The sequence below is a fragment of the Beta vulgaris genome, chromosome 1 (genome assembly GCF_026745355.1).
Source record: "Beta vulgaris subsp. vulgaris cultivar EL10 chromosome 1, EL10.2, whole genome shotgun sequence".
In the NCBI taxonomy this organism is placed as follows: Eukaryota; Viridiplantae; Streptophyta; class Magnoliopsida; order Caryophyllales; family Amaranthaceae; genus Beta; species Beta vulgaris.
In genome coordinates, this window is record NC_079202.1 from 57,512,921 (window position 1) to 57,525,426 (window position 12,506).

The following is a 12,506-nucleotide window of genomic DNA, read 5'->3' on the forward strand; positions in this document are numbered from 1 at the left end:
AAAATCCCATTTGAAAAAACTATAAAAAAATTTCCCCTGGGAATCTACTTCAATTTCCAGACATGTAAACAGCTGTAAATTATATTGGACACCCATTAATTCCAAAACAAAGATAAAAAAAATTGAACTTTTGTGTATGTATTTGACATGGTCAATCTTTTTCTTTGCTATGTTTGGCAAAGGAAACAAACTCAATATTTTTCCTGTCATATTCATGTTTAGGCTTCTCAGAATTTACCAAATTATATCTGAAAAGAGGTGAATTATCAAAGAAGAAGATGATGATGATTGGATGCTAAACATTGAAAGGAAGGAAGGAAGGAGAAGAGAGATTTAAGGTTGGAGATTAAATTAAGATGGGGGTGGAAGGTGGCGATCAGGACCTGCATCAATGGAATGCACAAGGGTCCGATGCTCGCCACGAAAAAATATGTGTATCAGTTAGATTAAGGCCTTTGAATGATAAGGAAATTCAGGGTAATGACTTTGTTGATTGGGAGAGTATCAACAACACCACCATTTTATTCAAGAATTGCCTTGGTGAACGGTCCATGTATCCTAATGCCTATAATTTTGGTAAGCAAATTTGCCTAGATATCAAAGTTTTTGATATGTTTGTTTCTGCTAGAGCTTGTTATATATATGAATTATGATACACTCCATTTTGACATCAATGTCTTGTAACATTATGATCAACTTCATATATGCATTAGAAGTAACGTTAGTTGTCATTAACTTCATATATGCACTTAGGGTGCATGATCCTAATTTCGATTATCAACCCCGCATATGCTAACAGCATTACAACCTTAGTTATCTTATTTGTAAACTCAATATATGCAATCGTTATTAAGTGCATTTATGCTAATCAATAACCTAAGTTGCACCATCAAATGATCATTTCCTTATGGACTCTAATATGGCAAGTCTCATATACGAAATGCTAGCTGCTACAAAGTCTGAGGCGCTTTCAGGAGCGCGTAGAGCTAGATGCTTCTTAGCACATTTCTAGCTCAATTGAAATCTAGGTGCTACTAGGACTCTAGGAGTAAGAGGGATGCATTGTTATATTGCCTTGGATGTATTATGAAGTATTTCTCAAAGCTAGGCAAGAAAACTAAGTTGTCATTGATGCTGATGTATCTTAAGTTATCTGTAGCTGATTTGGGGTTAGATTTTTCTTACTGATTTTTCTGTGATATGGATGATAGACAGAGTATTTGGTGATGATGATCCTACAAGGAAAGTCTACGACGAAGCTGCCAAAGAAATTGCTCTTTCTGTTCTCAATGGCATTAATTGTGAGTAATCTTCTATACTGCGATTCAATCTTGATCATGTTTTTGGTGCTTCAGTTTAGTGTGCTTGTTTGAAGTAGTTTAGTGTGCTTTTTTTATCATTGGGTTTGTTTTGTGTAGCGAGCGTCTTTGCTTATGGACAAACAAGCAGTGGAAAGACCTTCACAATGAGTGGTGTCACACAGTATGCTGTAGCAGACATATATGATTACATAGAACAGGTAATGGAAGATTAGAATTCTCTCAACATATTTTCGGGATACAATTTTTTCATGTTTCTTTTAAATGATTCTTTCGGGATCAAAGCTTTGGCATTATCGTTGTTGTAGTATTTTTGCTGTGTCAAACCAGTATTTGGATGGTTCAGTAACTAGAAAGAATTCTCATCCATCCTAAGACTCAGTAAACTACATTCACTCTGTGATGTTTCTAACGAAAGGTAACTGTGTGTATTTTGACAATGTCACAGCAAAAGGAGCGAGAATTCGTGCTGAAGTTTTCAGCCATCGAAATCTATAACGAACTTGTTAGGGACCTTCTAAGCGCAGACACTAACCCTCTCCGACTTCTGGATGACCCCGAGGTTTGTATTCAAATACCATGTACTTTTTATCAGGCATAATATATGAGATCCATGTATGGCATAAAGAAAAGGTGTAATTGGTTTAACAGAGAGGGACAGTTGTTGAGAAGCTAATTGAGGAGACTCTCGAAGATAAGAGCCATCTACTTGAGCTCATTGCCGTCTGTGAAGGTAAGACATGTTTATTGCTTAGCAATTCATATTAATTATCATGTTTTACTTAATATGCTGAAATAAATTGATGTTTTGTTTCTTAATCACTTATCATAGCTCAAAGACAGACAGGAGAAACTAATCTTAATGAAACAAGTTCTAGATCTCATCAAATCCTCAGGCTGGTAAGCAAGCCAATTACTCAAAAAAGAAGTGATTATTATCAGCTCTTAAGTATAGTTTGTTTTTCTTATAAACTGTTTGGAACTGGTGCAGACGGTCGAAAGCTCTGCTCGTCAATTTGGTGGTGGAAATTCAAGCATTCTTGCAGCAAATGTGGTATGTATGTTGAAGTCTAAGAGTCATGTGGTTAATGTTTAAAGAATATCATGAAAAATGTAGGAGTTTAACTTGAAAATGTTTGGCATATAGAACTTTGTGGACCTTGCAGGAAGTGAGCGTACTTCTCAGACACTAGCCACTGGTGCAAGATTGAAAGAAGGTTCTCACATAAATAGGAGTTTGCTCACCCTCGGAAAAGTTATTCGGACATTGAGGTTTGATTGACATAGCTCACTTAAGTACTTATATTAGTTGTCTTATATTCAAATACAAACAAGAACATAAAAATGAGATGTATTGAACTGATATGTTAAAATGCAGCAAGGGAAGAAATGGGCACATACCTTATAGAGACTCAAAGCTAACACGAATACTGCAAAACTCGCTAGGAGGAAATGCAAGGACTGCGATTATATGTACGATGAGCCCGGCTCACAGTCATCTAGAACAATCAAGAAATACCCTCTTATTTGCAAGTTGTGCGAAAGAAGTTACAACGAATGCACAGGTAAATGTGGTAATGTCTGATAAAGCATTGGTGAAGCAACTAAGGAAAGAGCTGGCCAAATTAGAGAGCGAATTGAAGACTATATCAACAGTTCCATCCAAAGGTGATGTTGCAGCTGTTCTCAGAGAAAAAGAACTTCAGATAGAAAAGGTGCGCGCAAACACCATTTGATCAGTTGGAATTTGTTATGTAAATCAATTGTGCCCTTGTTCAGTTTAACTTGAAAATAATAATATTTCCCAAAAATTTTGTAATTAATAAAAGAACCTGTAATCTTCAAATTATAAATCACAAATGAATTAGCAAAAACCCATTTTAATCACTAAAAATCAGTTGGAATCTGTGGAAATAATTTCAGTTTAGCAAAAAATAAGACGAAGTTATAGTTATGAGTTTCTTCTGTATGTTGTTGATCTGTATTCAGATGGACAAAGAAATAAAGGAACTAAGTCGACAACGTGACCTTGCACAATCAAAAGTGGAAGAGCTACTAGACTCAACCAGCAGGAAAAACAAGGTTTCGATTTTAGAGCCACAAGATGATTGCAGCAGGAAAAACAAGGTTTCGATTTCAGAGCCACAAGATGATCGCGGCAGGAAAAACAAGGTTTCGATTTCAGAGCCACAGGATGATAATCATGTGTCCAATCATCAAACATCAGAATCACGGGATAAAATAGCATGGTTAGATGATTCATCAGAAACATCTGACGATTACCAGCGCCTGGATGCTGATCTGGCAACATCTGAATCCTTTCAGTATCTTGATGAACATGGAAATTTTGACCTTACCACTCATTCTAATCTTCTCCCCAACATTGAGCAGAACCCTCTACCAAACGAGTCCTCACTGCAACCACTGGCTGATACCAGACCCGATTACATCCCTGAATCTGATGATCCATTATCAGTTGGATGGGAGAAAATGGCCAACACTGCCAATAACCTCAGAAGAAGAATCGATGAAGAAGACAGCGAAGATAATTGCAAGGAGGTTCGGTGTATTGAAGTTGAAGAAAGAAGCATCAACAAGAATAAAACAGAATTATTTTCAGGAGATCAGAAAGAAATTCAGAACGAAAAGAATGTGGATGAAGAAAAAGAGTGTTCCTTAACAGCTGATAATGCACAAGAGAGTAAAGAAGAGAAAGAAAAATGTGGTAGTGTAGCTAAAAAGAAGCAAGAGAAAGACACACACCATTCAGACTCTGAACATGATGCATTGGTGCAAAGGATCAAGGAAATGCAGAGGACTATTGACATGCTTGTTAACCGTAATCCCTTAGGGAATGTTCTTTCTCCTTGCTCGACAGACTCAGAGAGGTCAAGCAGTAGGTGGTCGAGCTTCAGTAGAAGCAGAAGTTGCAAGGCAATTCTAACTTCAAGTAGTCCAACTTCATGTCCAACTTTTGAAAAGGTAGTGCGCCATAACCGGGATCTGTCATTTGGAGGATTTGATAAAGAGATAATGAGCTCGGATATACCAAAGGGTTTGCCTCGGGTGTCAGATCATGGTAATGGAAAGCCAACGAGATTTGGGGTTGGGCTCCCTATGCCTTCTATTAGGGCTGCAATACTAAGTGAAATGGAAGAGGATTTTAAGAATTCAGATGTTAGTGATGGTTCCAGCTTTTACAGTTCAGTAGCAGGAATAAATAGAGATGTCAAGCATCAGTCTGACAGACAAATCGGATATGGAATGGTTAGTAGTATGCAATTCATGCAGAATAAATTATGACATGATGAAGAATTTACAAGAGTCGTGCTATTTATTTAAGTGTTTTGTGGGGGAATAAAAGATCTATTGACTTTATTTTGCTAATGAACCAATAGCATGGTACAAAAGATAAGGGTAGTAGTGTCAGTATACACCTTTTTCTCTACAGATTTGAGATCTACTACTTACTAGCAATAAATTGATGCAGGATGATCACACAGTCGGGGATACTGAAGCAAAGTACGACAATGAAAGTGTAAGAGACGTTGGCTCATATTCGATGAGGGTAAGAGATTGCTTGTCCGAGGGAGCAATGAGTACAGTGCAATCCCCATTAAATTGGTTTGAAGAATTTGAGAGTCAAAGGTTCAAGATAATCCAACTTTGGCATGCTTGCCATATACCATTAGTCCACAGAACCTATTTTTACTTGCTGTTTAAAGGTGATCCATCTGACAAGATCTACATGGAGGTGGAACTCCGAAGGTTGTCTTTCATTAAAAACAGGTTTGATCAAGGCCAGAAAATTGTTATGGATGGTCAAATCTATACACCATCTTCAAGGTATAATCTTTAACTTCTAGTCTAATAAGCAGATTAGTTTCTTATATCTTCTACAGAATCTGTGCACTTCTTTATATCTTTTAGCTCAAATATTATTTCTTGTTACAAATTTATGTAGGAGCAAAATATATCTGGGTAGATGTGACCTGTAATTTGAGTTGATTTAAGTTGCTCTTAATTAGTAGTTATGTACGATGTACATTAGAGTTAATTGTTCTAATGTTTTTACTCTAATTTGATAAACCTCAGCATAAAGGCATTAAATCAAGAGAGGGAGATGTTAATGAGGCAAATGTACAAGAAAACCCCAGTGCAGGAGAGGGAATTGCTGTTTGAGAAGTGGGGGATTGCGACGAACAGCAAGCAAAGGAGATTGCAACTGGTTCGACGCATTTGGGCAGATACAAAAGATATGCAACATATCAGAGAAAGTGCAGACCTTGTTGCTAAGCTGGTTGGTTTTGTAGATGAAGGTCAAGTGCCAAAGGAGATGTTTGTTGGTCCAAGTGTTGTTCCTAAACTCATGAATCGAAGGTCCTATAGCTGGAAATCAGGCATGTCACTAGCATCTTAAAGCGCTTGGAGTGGATGTATAGGCTATATTATCTTTTCTTTTTTCTAGAAAAAGAAAAAGAGAAATGTTGGTAATATTTTTTAACCTTTAGTATTTATAAAAGTTACTACTAATCTACTTAAAAGCAAATGTCTGGTTGTCAAAACAGTCTGGTATTGGGAAAGAAGAACAAATCACCAAACCTATTAGACGGCATTTTGTAAATTTACCTAGTGCCGGTCTAACTCTATATGTTGACTACTATGAAGTGAATAGGAAGGCCGCCTAGTTGGTTAGAGGCACTCCTCCCACTAAACAGTAGGTTGGTGACCCGGTCTCATGGTAAGTTATAAAAAAAATTACCAAATTAAAAAAAAGCTACTTATTGTGGAAAAAAATACGCCCAATAAGTCGGATGCTTTACACAGCCAAGCACGAAACCAAAATAACCATTGATCACAAAATTTCAACCCAACAGTTGAACCATAAAAGAGTTCAGGAGTTTGTGCTAACTACTTGCATTACATCAACAGGCTAATTAAGATAATGACCCAAACTTGTTTAGCATAAAAATTAACATAACATCATCAAGTATGGCCAACAAACTAATGTGGAAAAAAGATAATGGAGAAATATTTACAGATTGGTTGCAACTTAAGATTGGAGGACAGCACCTTCAATGATCTTCCAGCCGGACTTGGAACAAGACATTTCATATCTTGTGGTATAAGTTCTGCTGTAAGAATCGTTGTGCTCGGGTTGAGTAGCATCAGTCAAGTTTGCTGACTCTTCAAGAGTTGCTTCCACTGTAGCACGTTTACCATCAAGGGATATAGTCACACTATCAATAATCACATTCACTAGGGCGTATTCCCAAAACCAACCACGCTCTGCTATCTCCTTGGCACGATCTGCCCAAATTTTAAGCATGTTTCCGTCCAGAACCTGTTAGTTGTTCCTTGGTGTTAGCAAAATTAGAACCTTCTTAGAAATTAGAATGCAAAAACAATAAAAGGCTATGACTTACCTCTGACAACTTCTCGAGGCTATGGTTTGGTCCCAAAGCCTGTGATTTAACGTTCTGCCATCTTCTAACTAGAACTTCTGCAAGTCTTGCATCCATTTTTGGTACTTTCTCCTCAGTAGTTTCATTTACTGAGAGCCCTACAAAGTTTAATAAAATGTAATCAGAGAATGAATATGCTCTATGCTACATGATGTTGGGGATATGATGTTAGAGCTCAGGATTCAGCCAGCTTGCCAAACCCAAGGTCTCAACACGGGATCATTTGTCCCAAGCACAAAAAGAGCTCGAGAAGCTCAGCTGGACTGCACTTGGCTCAGGCAGGAAATTAACCTAAACTGTCAAGTGCCAAGACAAAGCCAACCATGGCAGCTACAAGACTACAGAACACTTTCAAGAACTCCCAACAAGTTTGTCTCTACCCAAAACAACCAAACAATTACACTGGTTGACACATGACAAGCATTGTACTCCCCATTTATCACAGGAACAAAATGTAGTATTGAGATTAGTTTTACCACTGTGCCAGAATATGACATTAATCTTGTGATGACACAATGCCATTCTTTATAATGGATGAATGAGGTTTATTAGCGAGACTATTAAAACAAGAAGGATTATATTCTAAAAGGTCATACCCACACTGGAGACATCAGAAGCCACAGCAGAACCAAGATGCCTGTGTGGAATGGCAGACCCACTTCTGCCAGGCAAAAGTTTCATGCCAGCCAAAGTTGTCAGTCCAATCACCACACCGGCACACATAACCTTCACACCTAAATCTTTTATCTTCTCAGTAACCGATTCTTGCTCGATATTATCTTCAGTAAAATTTGAACTGGCTAAATTCACATAATCTAAAGTGTTATCACGGCCAAGCTCCATTGTAACATCCTCATTTCCAAAGCCATTAACTGCAACATCTTCTTGCCGTGTTATGCGTTCTTCTCCAGAGCTAGGAGGAAATACTTTCTGCAGTGCCTGTATTACACTAGTCGTGACATTATCGATTACTGCATGAGCTCCAGCTCCAATCCTCACTATTGCTGCTGCTGCAGCTAAGGAGGACCCACTTCCTCCCTCTAGCCTCTCTAGATATTTCAGAACAATAGGATCATCATAATAATCCCCAAGTCTGAACTGAACCCCTTTTGTCTCCCTAAATCTGGTGAAAACCACCTCCATGAGCCAGGTTTCCAACAGTTTACAAAGTCCTGGGAGTGTATCATTATCCTCATAATCCCCTGAATTCTCCAGAACAAACTCCACTACTGATGGATCTCTGAAGGGTGAATTTTCATTGTCCAGGCCCAACCATGTCCGACATTGATCAAGGTCCCCAATCAACAGTGAACACAGACCCCTTTCCAACGCGAAATCTTTCTCACGATTTTCTTGAGTAGTATATAAAGATATGGAATCTGCTAAAGGCATCAATTTGGTTTGCTGAAGTTGTCGAAATAAGTCATTGGCATCTTGAATGAGATGAGGCTTCTTGCCAATAAAAGCTTGAGCAACAAGTGCAAGTGCTACTCCGTAAGCTTCAAAGCTTTCAGCTGGAATATTTTTTGGCGTGGCAGTGAAAAGATCAACCTGTCACATAGAATAACAAAAAAAACATATTGCTTCTGAACTGGAGTGAGGAGGAGAGGGGAAGCATTTCATACTCCTTCACTTATTAGGCAGATTTCCATGAGCAAATGCCTGAGAGAAGGGAAGGAGCCCAAGGAGAGAATTGTATGTGTTCTCTAATCCCAAACCCCAATTTCTTTCTACTTGGTGACGTGCAACAGTGAACATTTCAGGGGGAAAAACCACTGAAAGAGAAAATTAAACATCTTGACGAGACATCCGCTTCTCTCCGTAAAAGAGAAACAAGAAAGCAAGATCTTCCAGGCCCCTTATCCTAAACTTCTAATAAAAATTTTAAACATATCTGATTTTCCAAACCTGTGCAGTAATTATACATGACTTATCTGGATTAATCTGAACTGGTTTTATTGATGAACTTAGCTTAATTAATATGTAGACAATGAGCAAACAAAGTTTAACATCTAAAGGAAAAGGAGGAAAGGTTAACCTACAGAAGTCAAAACCTGAACTTGAACACTCGACTTTTGCAACCAATTTGATACCCTGGTCAAACTTTAAGCAGAAAATACTTTATATATGTTTGGTCTGGTCTCCTAAACTCTAGCGCATCAATTAATGCCCACTTGATTCCAACAAGAAACCTGCTTTTACTTCCCTCTTCCTGAACTCAACTCAAAAATTCAACAAAATGGCCAGTCAACTTCAGGCAGGTTGGTTTTCTTACATTCTCGCTGTGAAGGTTCACCAAATCATTTTTGAATAGATTATAGCACTCTGACAGAAGATGATGAGAAAAATAGCAAACACCGTAAACGAGGCGGTTGACTCCTACCTTATGCTTCCCTCTGTCCTTTTATTCTCCCAAAAGAACATGAAGGTAAAGAGGAAAATTTATATAGGAAGACCAGAAATTACACAAGGACAAACAAGCAAATGTTGAAATAACCTGCTCAGCTGCTGTCATATGCAAAAAAGCCTCATTCATGAAATCCTCACGAGTAAAACCACCAGCTATAGCTGCGGCACCACCTCCTCCAACAGACCATAATATATTGCGTACACCGTGAAGGCCTTCATCTCTTTTCTTCCGAAATTCATCACTGAGAGGCAAAGCCAAAAGCTCCAACACATAACGTGGTCTGATCTCCTCCAATGTCTCGTCAACCTCTGCTTGTAAATCCGGCGCAAGACTACTTGAACCCTCCTCCTACAAAATCGTGAATCAGAATATCAAAATATGACTCCAATTTCGGCGTATGTTTTAAAAGAAGCCCACAAGTCAATCCAAGAATGCAACAGCACAGTGCTTTTACGACTCCAGGTCATTTTGAAAAGTGAATAAACGAGCAAATTAATTATATGAAGAAGAAAAAAGACATATTGCTCCTGAAATCAACTATTATTCTAAGTAGAATTCTCAAGCCACCTCATTACGCATTTACTACAAATCTCATCAGATTTAATATATGATTCCAAACTTCCAAAATAGTCATGTTATACACCACAAAATTTGAAGATCTTAACTAAGTCTTCAGAAAAGAAAAGATCGATTCACCTACATCATGACAAACTTATTATTGAGACACTAACCTGCAAGAGTCTTAGAGCTCGTTCCAGGGCCTCACAGCCAAAGAGATAATCAGGAGGTGACAATGCCATTGCATCCCTCGAGAGGTCAATAAAGGCAAGAGCCATTGCCAGCACAATATCATGCTTGAAGGGCTTGGGCAATCTCTCTTTCAACAACACATCTCCAATTTGAAGGACGAGTTCATATTCTCCAGCCTCTTGCAGCACACATAATGCTCCTGGCACCTAAAGCATCAAAAACCCACAAATCAAATAAAATGATCAAACACGCAGTATCCTTTAATGTGAACTATCTTTCTCTATGTTGACATATATATTCAATATCTTCAATTTGCATTAAGCGTTTTCATGTAGTTTATAAGCTGAAGTTTCATCTTCAAGCTGCAAAGGCCAAAGGAGACGTGCCAATGAGCTTATAGACACCAATGTGTTTTCAGTAAATTTCCATGTAGTTTGTCAGCTCAAGTTTCACCTTCAGGCTGCAAAGGGCAAATGTTTTCTGATCCCAATTACAGTGTAGTCTCCAATTTCACATTTCTGACCACGTTTCCACATAGTCAAAACCTAATTAAACTCAGTTACATAAATCGTATGGTACCGTCCATAACTTAAACAAGCAGAATAACTTCAATCACAAAAGAAAATATACTGTTCACAACGAGGGCACAGTGATTAGATTACAAACTTGCCTTGTCAAAAGGGACTTCAAAGAGAATGGTCTCTTCAAATGCATCAGAAAGACCTAAATTATAGTCCCTTCTAGAATTGGGGTCCGAAAGGGTTTCACAAGCACCTTGAAGAATTTGTCTTCGAGCAATAAGAACATCTTGGGTGAACCCATATTGTGGAGGCTTTGAAACCCGACCCTCATAAGCTCTCTTTATCCCATCTCCCAGAAAATGGGTCTCAGCTCCCAACACCTGCAAGTGAAAAAGTACAGAATTCAAAGTTGGTCAATAAGCATTTCCGCTCCATATTGAAAATTTTGTATCTGCAATGAGTCTGAGCAACTAACGACTACAAGAGTAAAATCAGAAAGATGGGTAATCACATCCATAATTAAGAACATAATCACATTTGCAACTCAAAAGGCAAAAATCCCAGATGTGGGTGATCCCATTTTCAACTTAAAAATAATAATCACACAAGTGAGTACTCTCAATTTCAACTCAAAATGCAGGAATCACAATAATGGGTAACCTCAATTTTAACTCAAACAAAGAATCAAAAACTTAAGTAATCACATTTCCCAACATTATGCATCACAAAGTTATCATAACCACAAAACCAATATCAAGAACAAAAAAGTGGGTAATCACATTTCCACCTCAAAATCAAGAATCAAAAAGTAGGGTACTCAAATTGCCAACACAAAGACATGAAATTTACAATACCTGATATAATAAAAAAGGTGGGTAATCTCATTTTCAACTGAAAATTAAGACTAATAAAATAAGGTACTCAAAATGCCAATACAAAGACAATAAATTCACAATATCTGATAAAAAACGGAGGGTAATCTCATTAATCAACTCAAAATTAAAGATCAAAAAGTAGGGTACTCAAAATTCCAAGAAAAAGACGAAAAATTTACATTACCTACTACAAAAGGAGGGTAATTTCAATTTCAACCCAAAATTAAGAGCAAAAAAGTAGGGTACTCAAATTCCAACAAAAAGATTATAAATTCACAATACCTGATAAAAATTCAAGGGAATAGAAATATGGCGGTCAGGAGGAGAGAGGGAGGGAGGAACTGAAGTAAGAGCTGAAGAAGAAGAGGAAGTGTCAGAAGTGGAAGTGGGTAAGAATTGAAAGTCGGATAGAAGACGGTCAGCCCATTTGCTGCCGGAAAATGACGTGGATGCGCCGGAAAATGACGTCGATACGCCGGAATTTGTAGCGGCGTTTGTGGTGGTGGTGATGGTGGTTGTAATGGGAATGCGGTGGATGAAGTCTTTCTTAGAAGAAGAAGTGGATGGTAATGGAGGTCTTAGAGTTGGGTACCAGAGGTTGAAGCCTGAGTGTGTCAGACCTTCCATTCTTTTTGAAAGTTTGTGACTTGTGAGGAGAGAGACTGATTTGTGTTGGGAGGTCGGAGTTTTTTTTGTTTACTAAAACCCTCACATAAAATTTTAAAAAAAAACCCTCACCAAAAAAAAAAAACCCTCACAAAAATTTTTAAAAAAAACCCTCACCAAAAAAAAAAACCCCTCACAAAAAATTAAAAAAAAAAACCCTCACCAAAAAAAAAACCCTCACAAAAAATTAAAAAAAAAACCCTCGCCAAAAAAAAAACACTCACAAAAAATTAAAAAAAAAACCTCACAAAAAATAAAAAAAAACCTCACCAAAAAAAACCCCCACAAAATAATAAAAAAAAAAAAACTCACCAAAAAAAAACCCTCACCAAAAAAAAAAACCCTCTCCAAAAAAAAAACCATCACAAAAATTTTTTTTTAAAAATATCTCACCAAAAAAAACCTGACAAAAATTTTTTTAAAAAAAACCTCACAAAAAAAAAAACCCCACAAAAAAAAAAAAAAACTCACCAAAAAAAAAACCCTCACAAAAAAAAACC

At 37.5% G+C, this 12,506-nt stretch overlaps 2 protein-coding genes across 2 annotated transcripts; one reads left to right on the forward strand and one right to left on the reverse strand.

The window, feature by feature from the left end:
• Window positions 1-1,110: 1,110 nt before the first annotated feature.
• LOC104888816 (kinesin-like protein KIN-7F) lies at window positions 1,111-5,868 on the forward strand. The gene is made up of 11 exons (XM_010673915.3): window positions 1,111-1,301; window positions 1,419-1,519; window positions 1,768-1,881; window positions 1,971-2,052; window positions 2,152-2,219; window positions 2,311-2,373; window positions 2,467-2,591; window positions 2,698-3,034; window positions 3,309-4,586; window positions 4,810-5,165; window positions 5,415-5,868. Exons 1-11 carry the CDS (start codon window positions 1,205-1,207, stop codon window positions 5,737-5,739), a joined length of 2,946 nt encoding a protein of 981 aa, XP_010672217.2. The 5' UTR covers window positions 1,111-1,204; the 3' UTR covers window positions 5,740-5,868.
• Window positions 5,869-6,137: 269 nt separating this feature from the next.
• Window positions 6,138-12,116, reverse strand: LOC104888809 (protein ACCUMULATION AND REPLICATION OF CHLOROPLASTS 6, chloroplastic). The gene is made up of 7 exons (XM_010673901.4): window positions 11,623-12,116; window positions 10,615-10,845; window positions 9,926-10,150; window positions 9,282-9,542; window positions 7,381-8,335; window positions 6,746-6,882; window positions 6,138-6,663 (listed from the first exon to the last, which is right to left on the reverse strand). The coding sequence occupies exons 1-7, from the start codon at window positions 11,965-11,967 to the stop codon at window positions 6,373-6,375; spliced, it is 2,445 nt and encodes an 814-aa protein (XP_010672203.1). The 5' UTR covers window positions 11,968-12,116; the 3' UTR covers window positions 6,138-6,372.
• Window positions 12,117-12,506: the final 390 nt, after the last annotated feature.

Excerpts from the sequence above, each read along its gene's own strand:
- LOC104888816 (XM_010673915.3), top strand. The coding sequence starts at position 1,205 with ATGATAGACAGAGTATTTGGTGATGATGATCCTACAAGGAAAGTCTAC. Across the intron at positions 1,302-1,418 it reads TGTTCTCAATGGCATTAATT|CGAGCGTCTTTGCTTATGGA; the intron begins GTGAGTAATCTT and ends TGTTTTGTGTAG. Across the intron at positions 5,166-5,414 it reads ATCTATACACCATCTTCAAG|CATAAAGGCATTAAATCAAG; the intron begins GTATAATCTTTA and ends GATAAACCTCAG.
- LOC104888809 (XM_010673901.4), bottom strand. The coding sequence starts at position 11,967 with ATGGAAGGTCTGACACACTCAGGCTTCAACCTCTGGTACCCAACTCTA. Across the intron at positions 10,151-10,614 it reads TTGAAGTCCCTTTTGACAAG|GTGCCAGGAGCATTATGTGT; the intron begins GCAAGTTTGTAA and ends TTGATGCTTTAG. Across the intron at positions 9,543-9,925 it reads GAGCTCTAAGACTCTTGCAG|GAGGAGGGTTCAAGTAGTCT; the intron begins GTTAGTGTCTCA and ends ACGATTTTGTAG.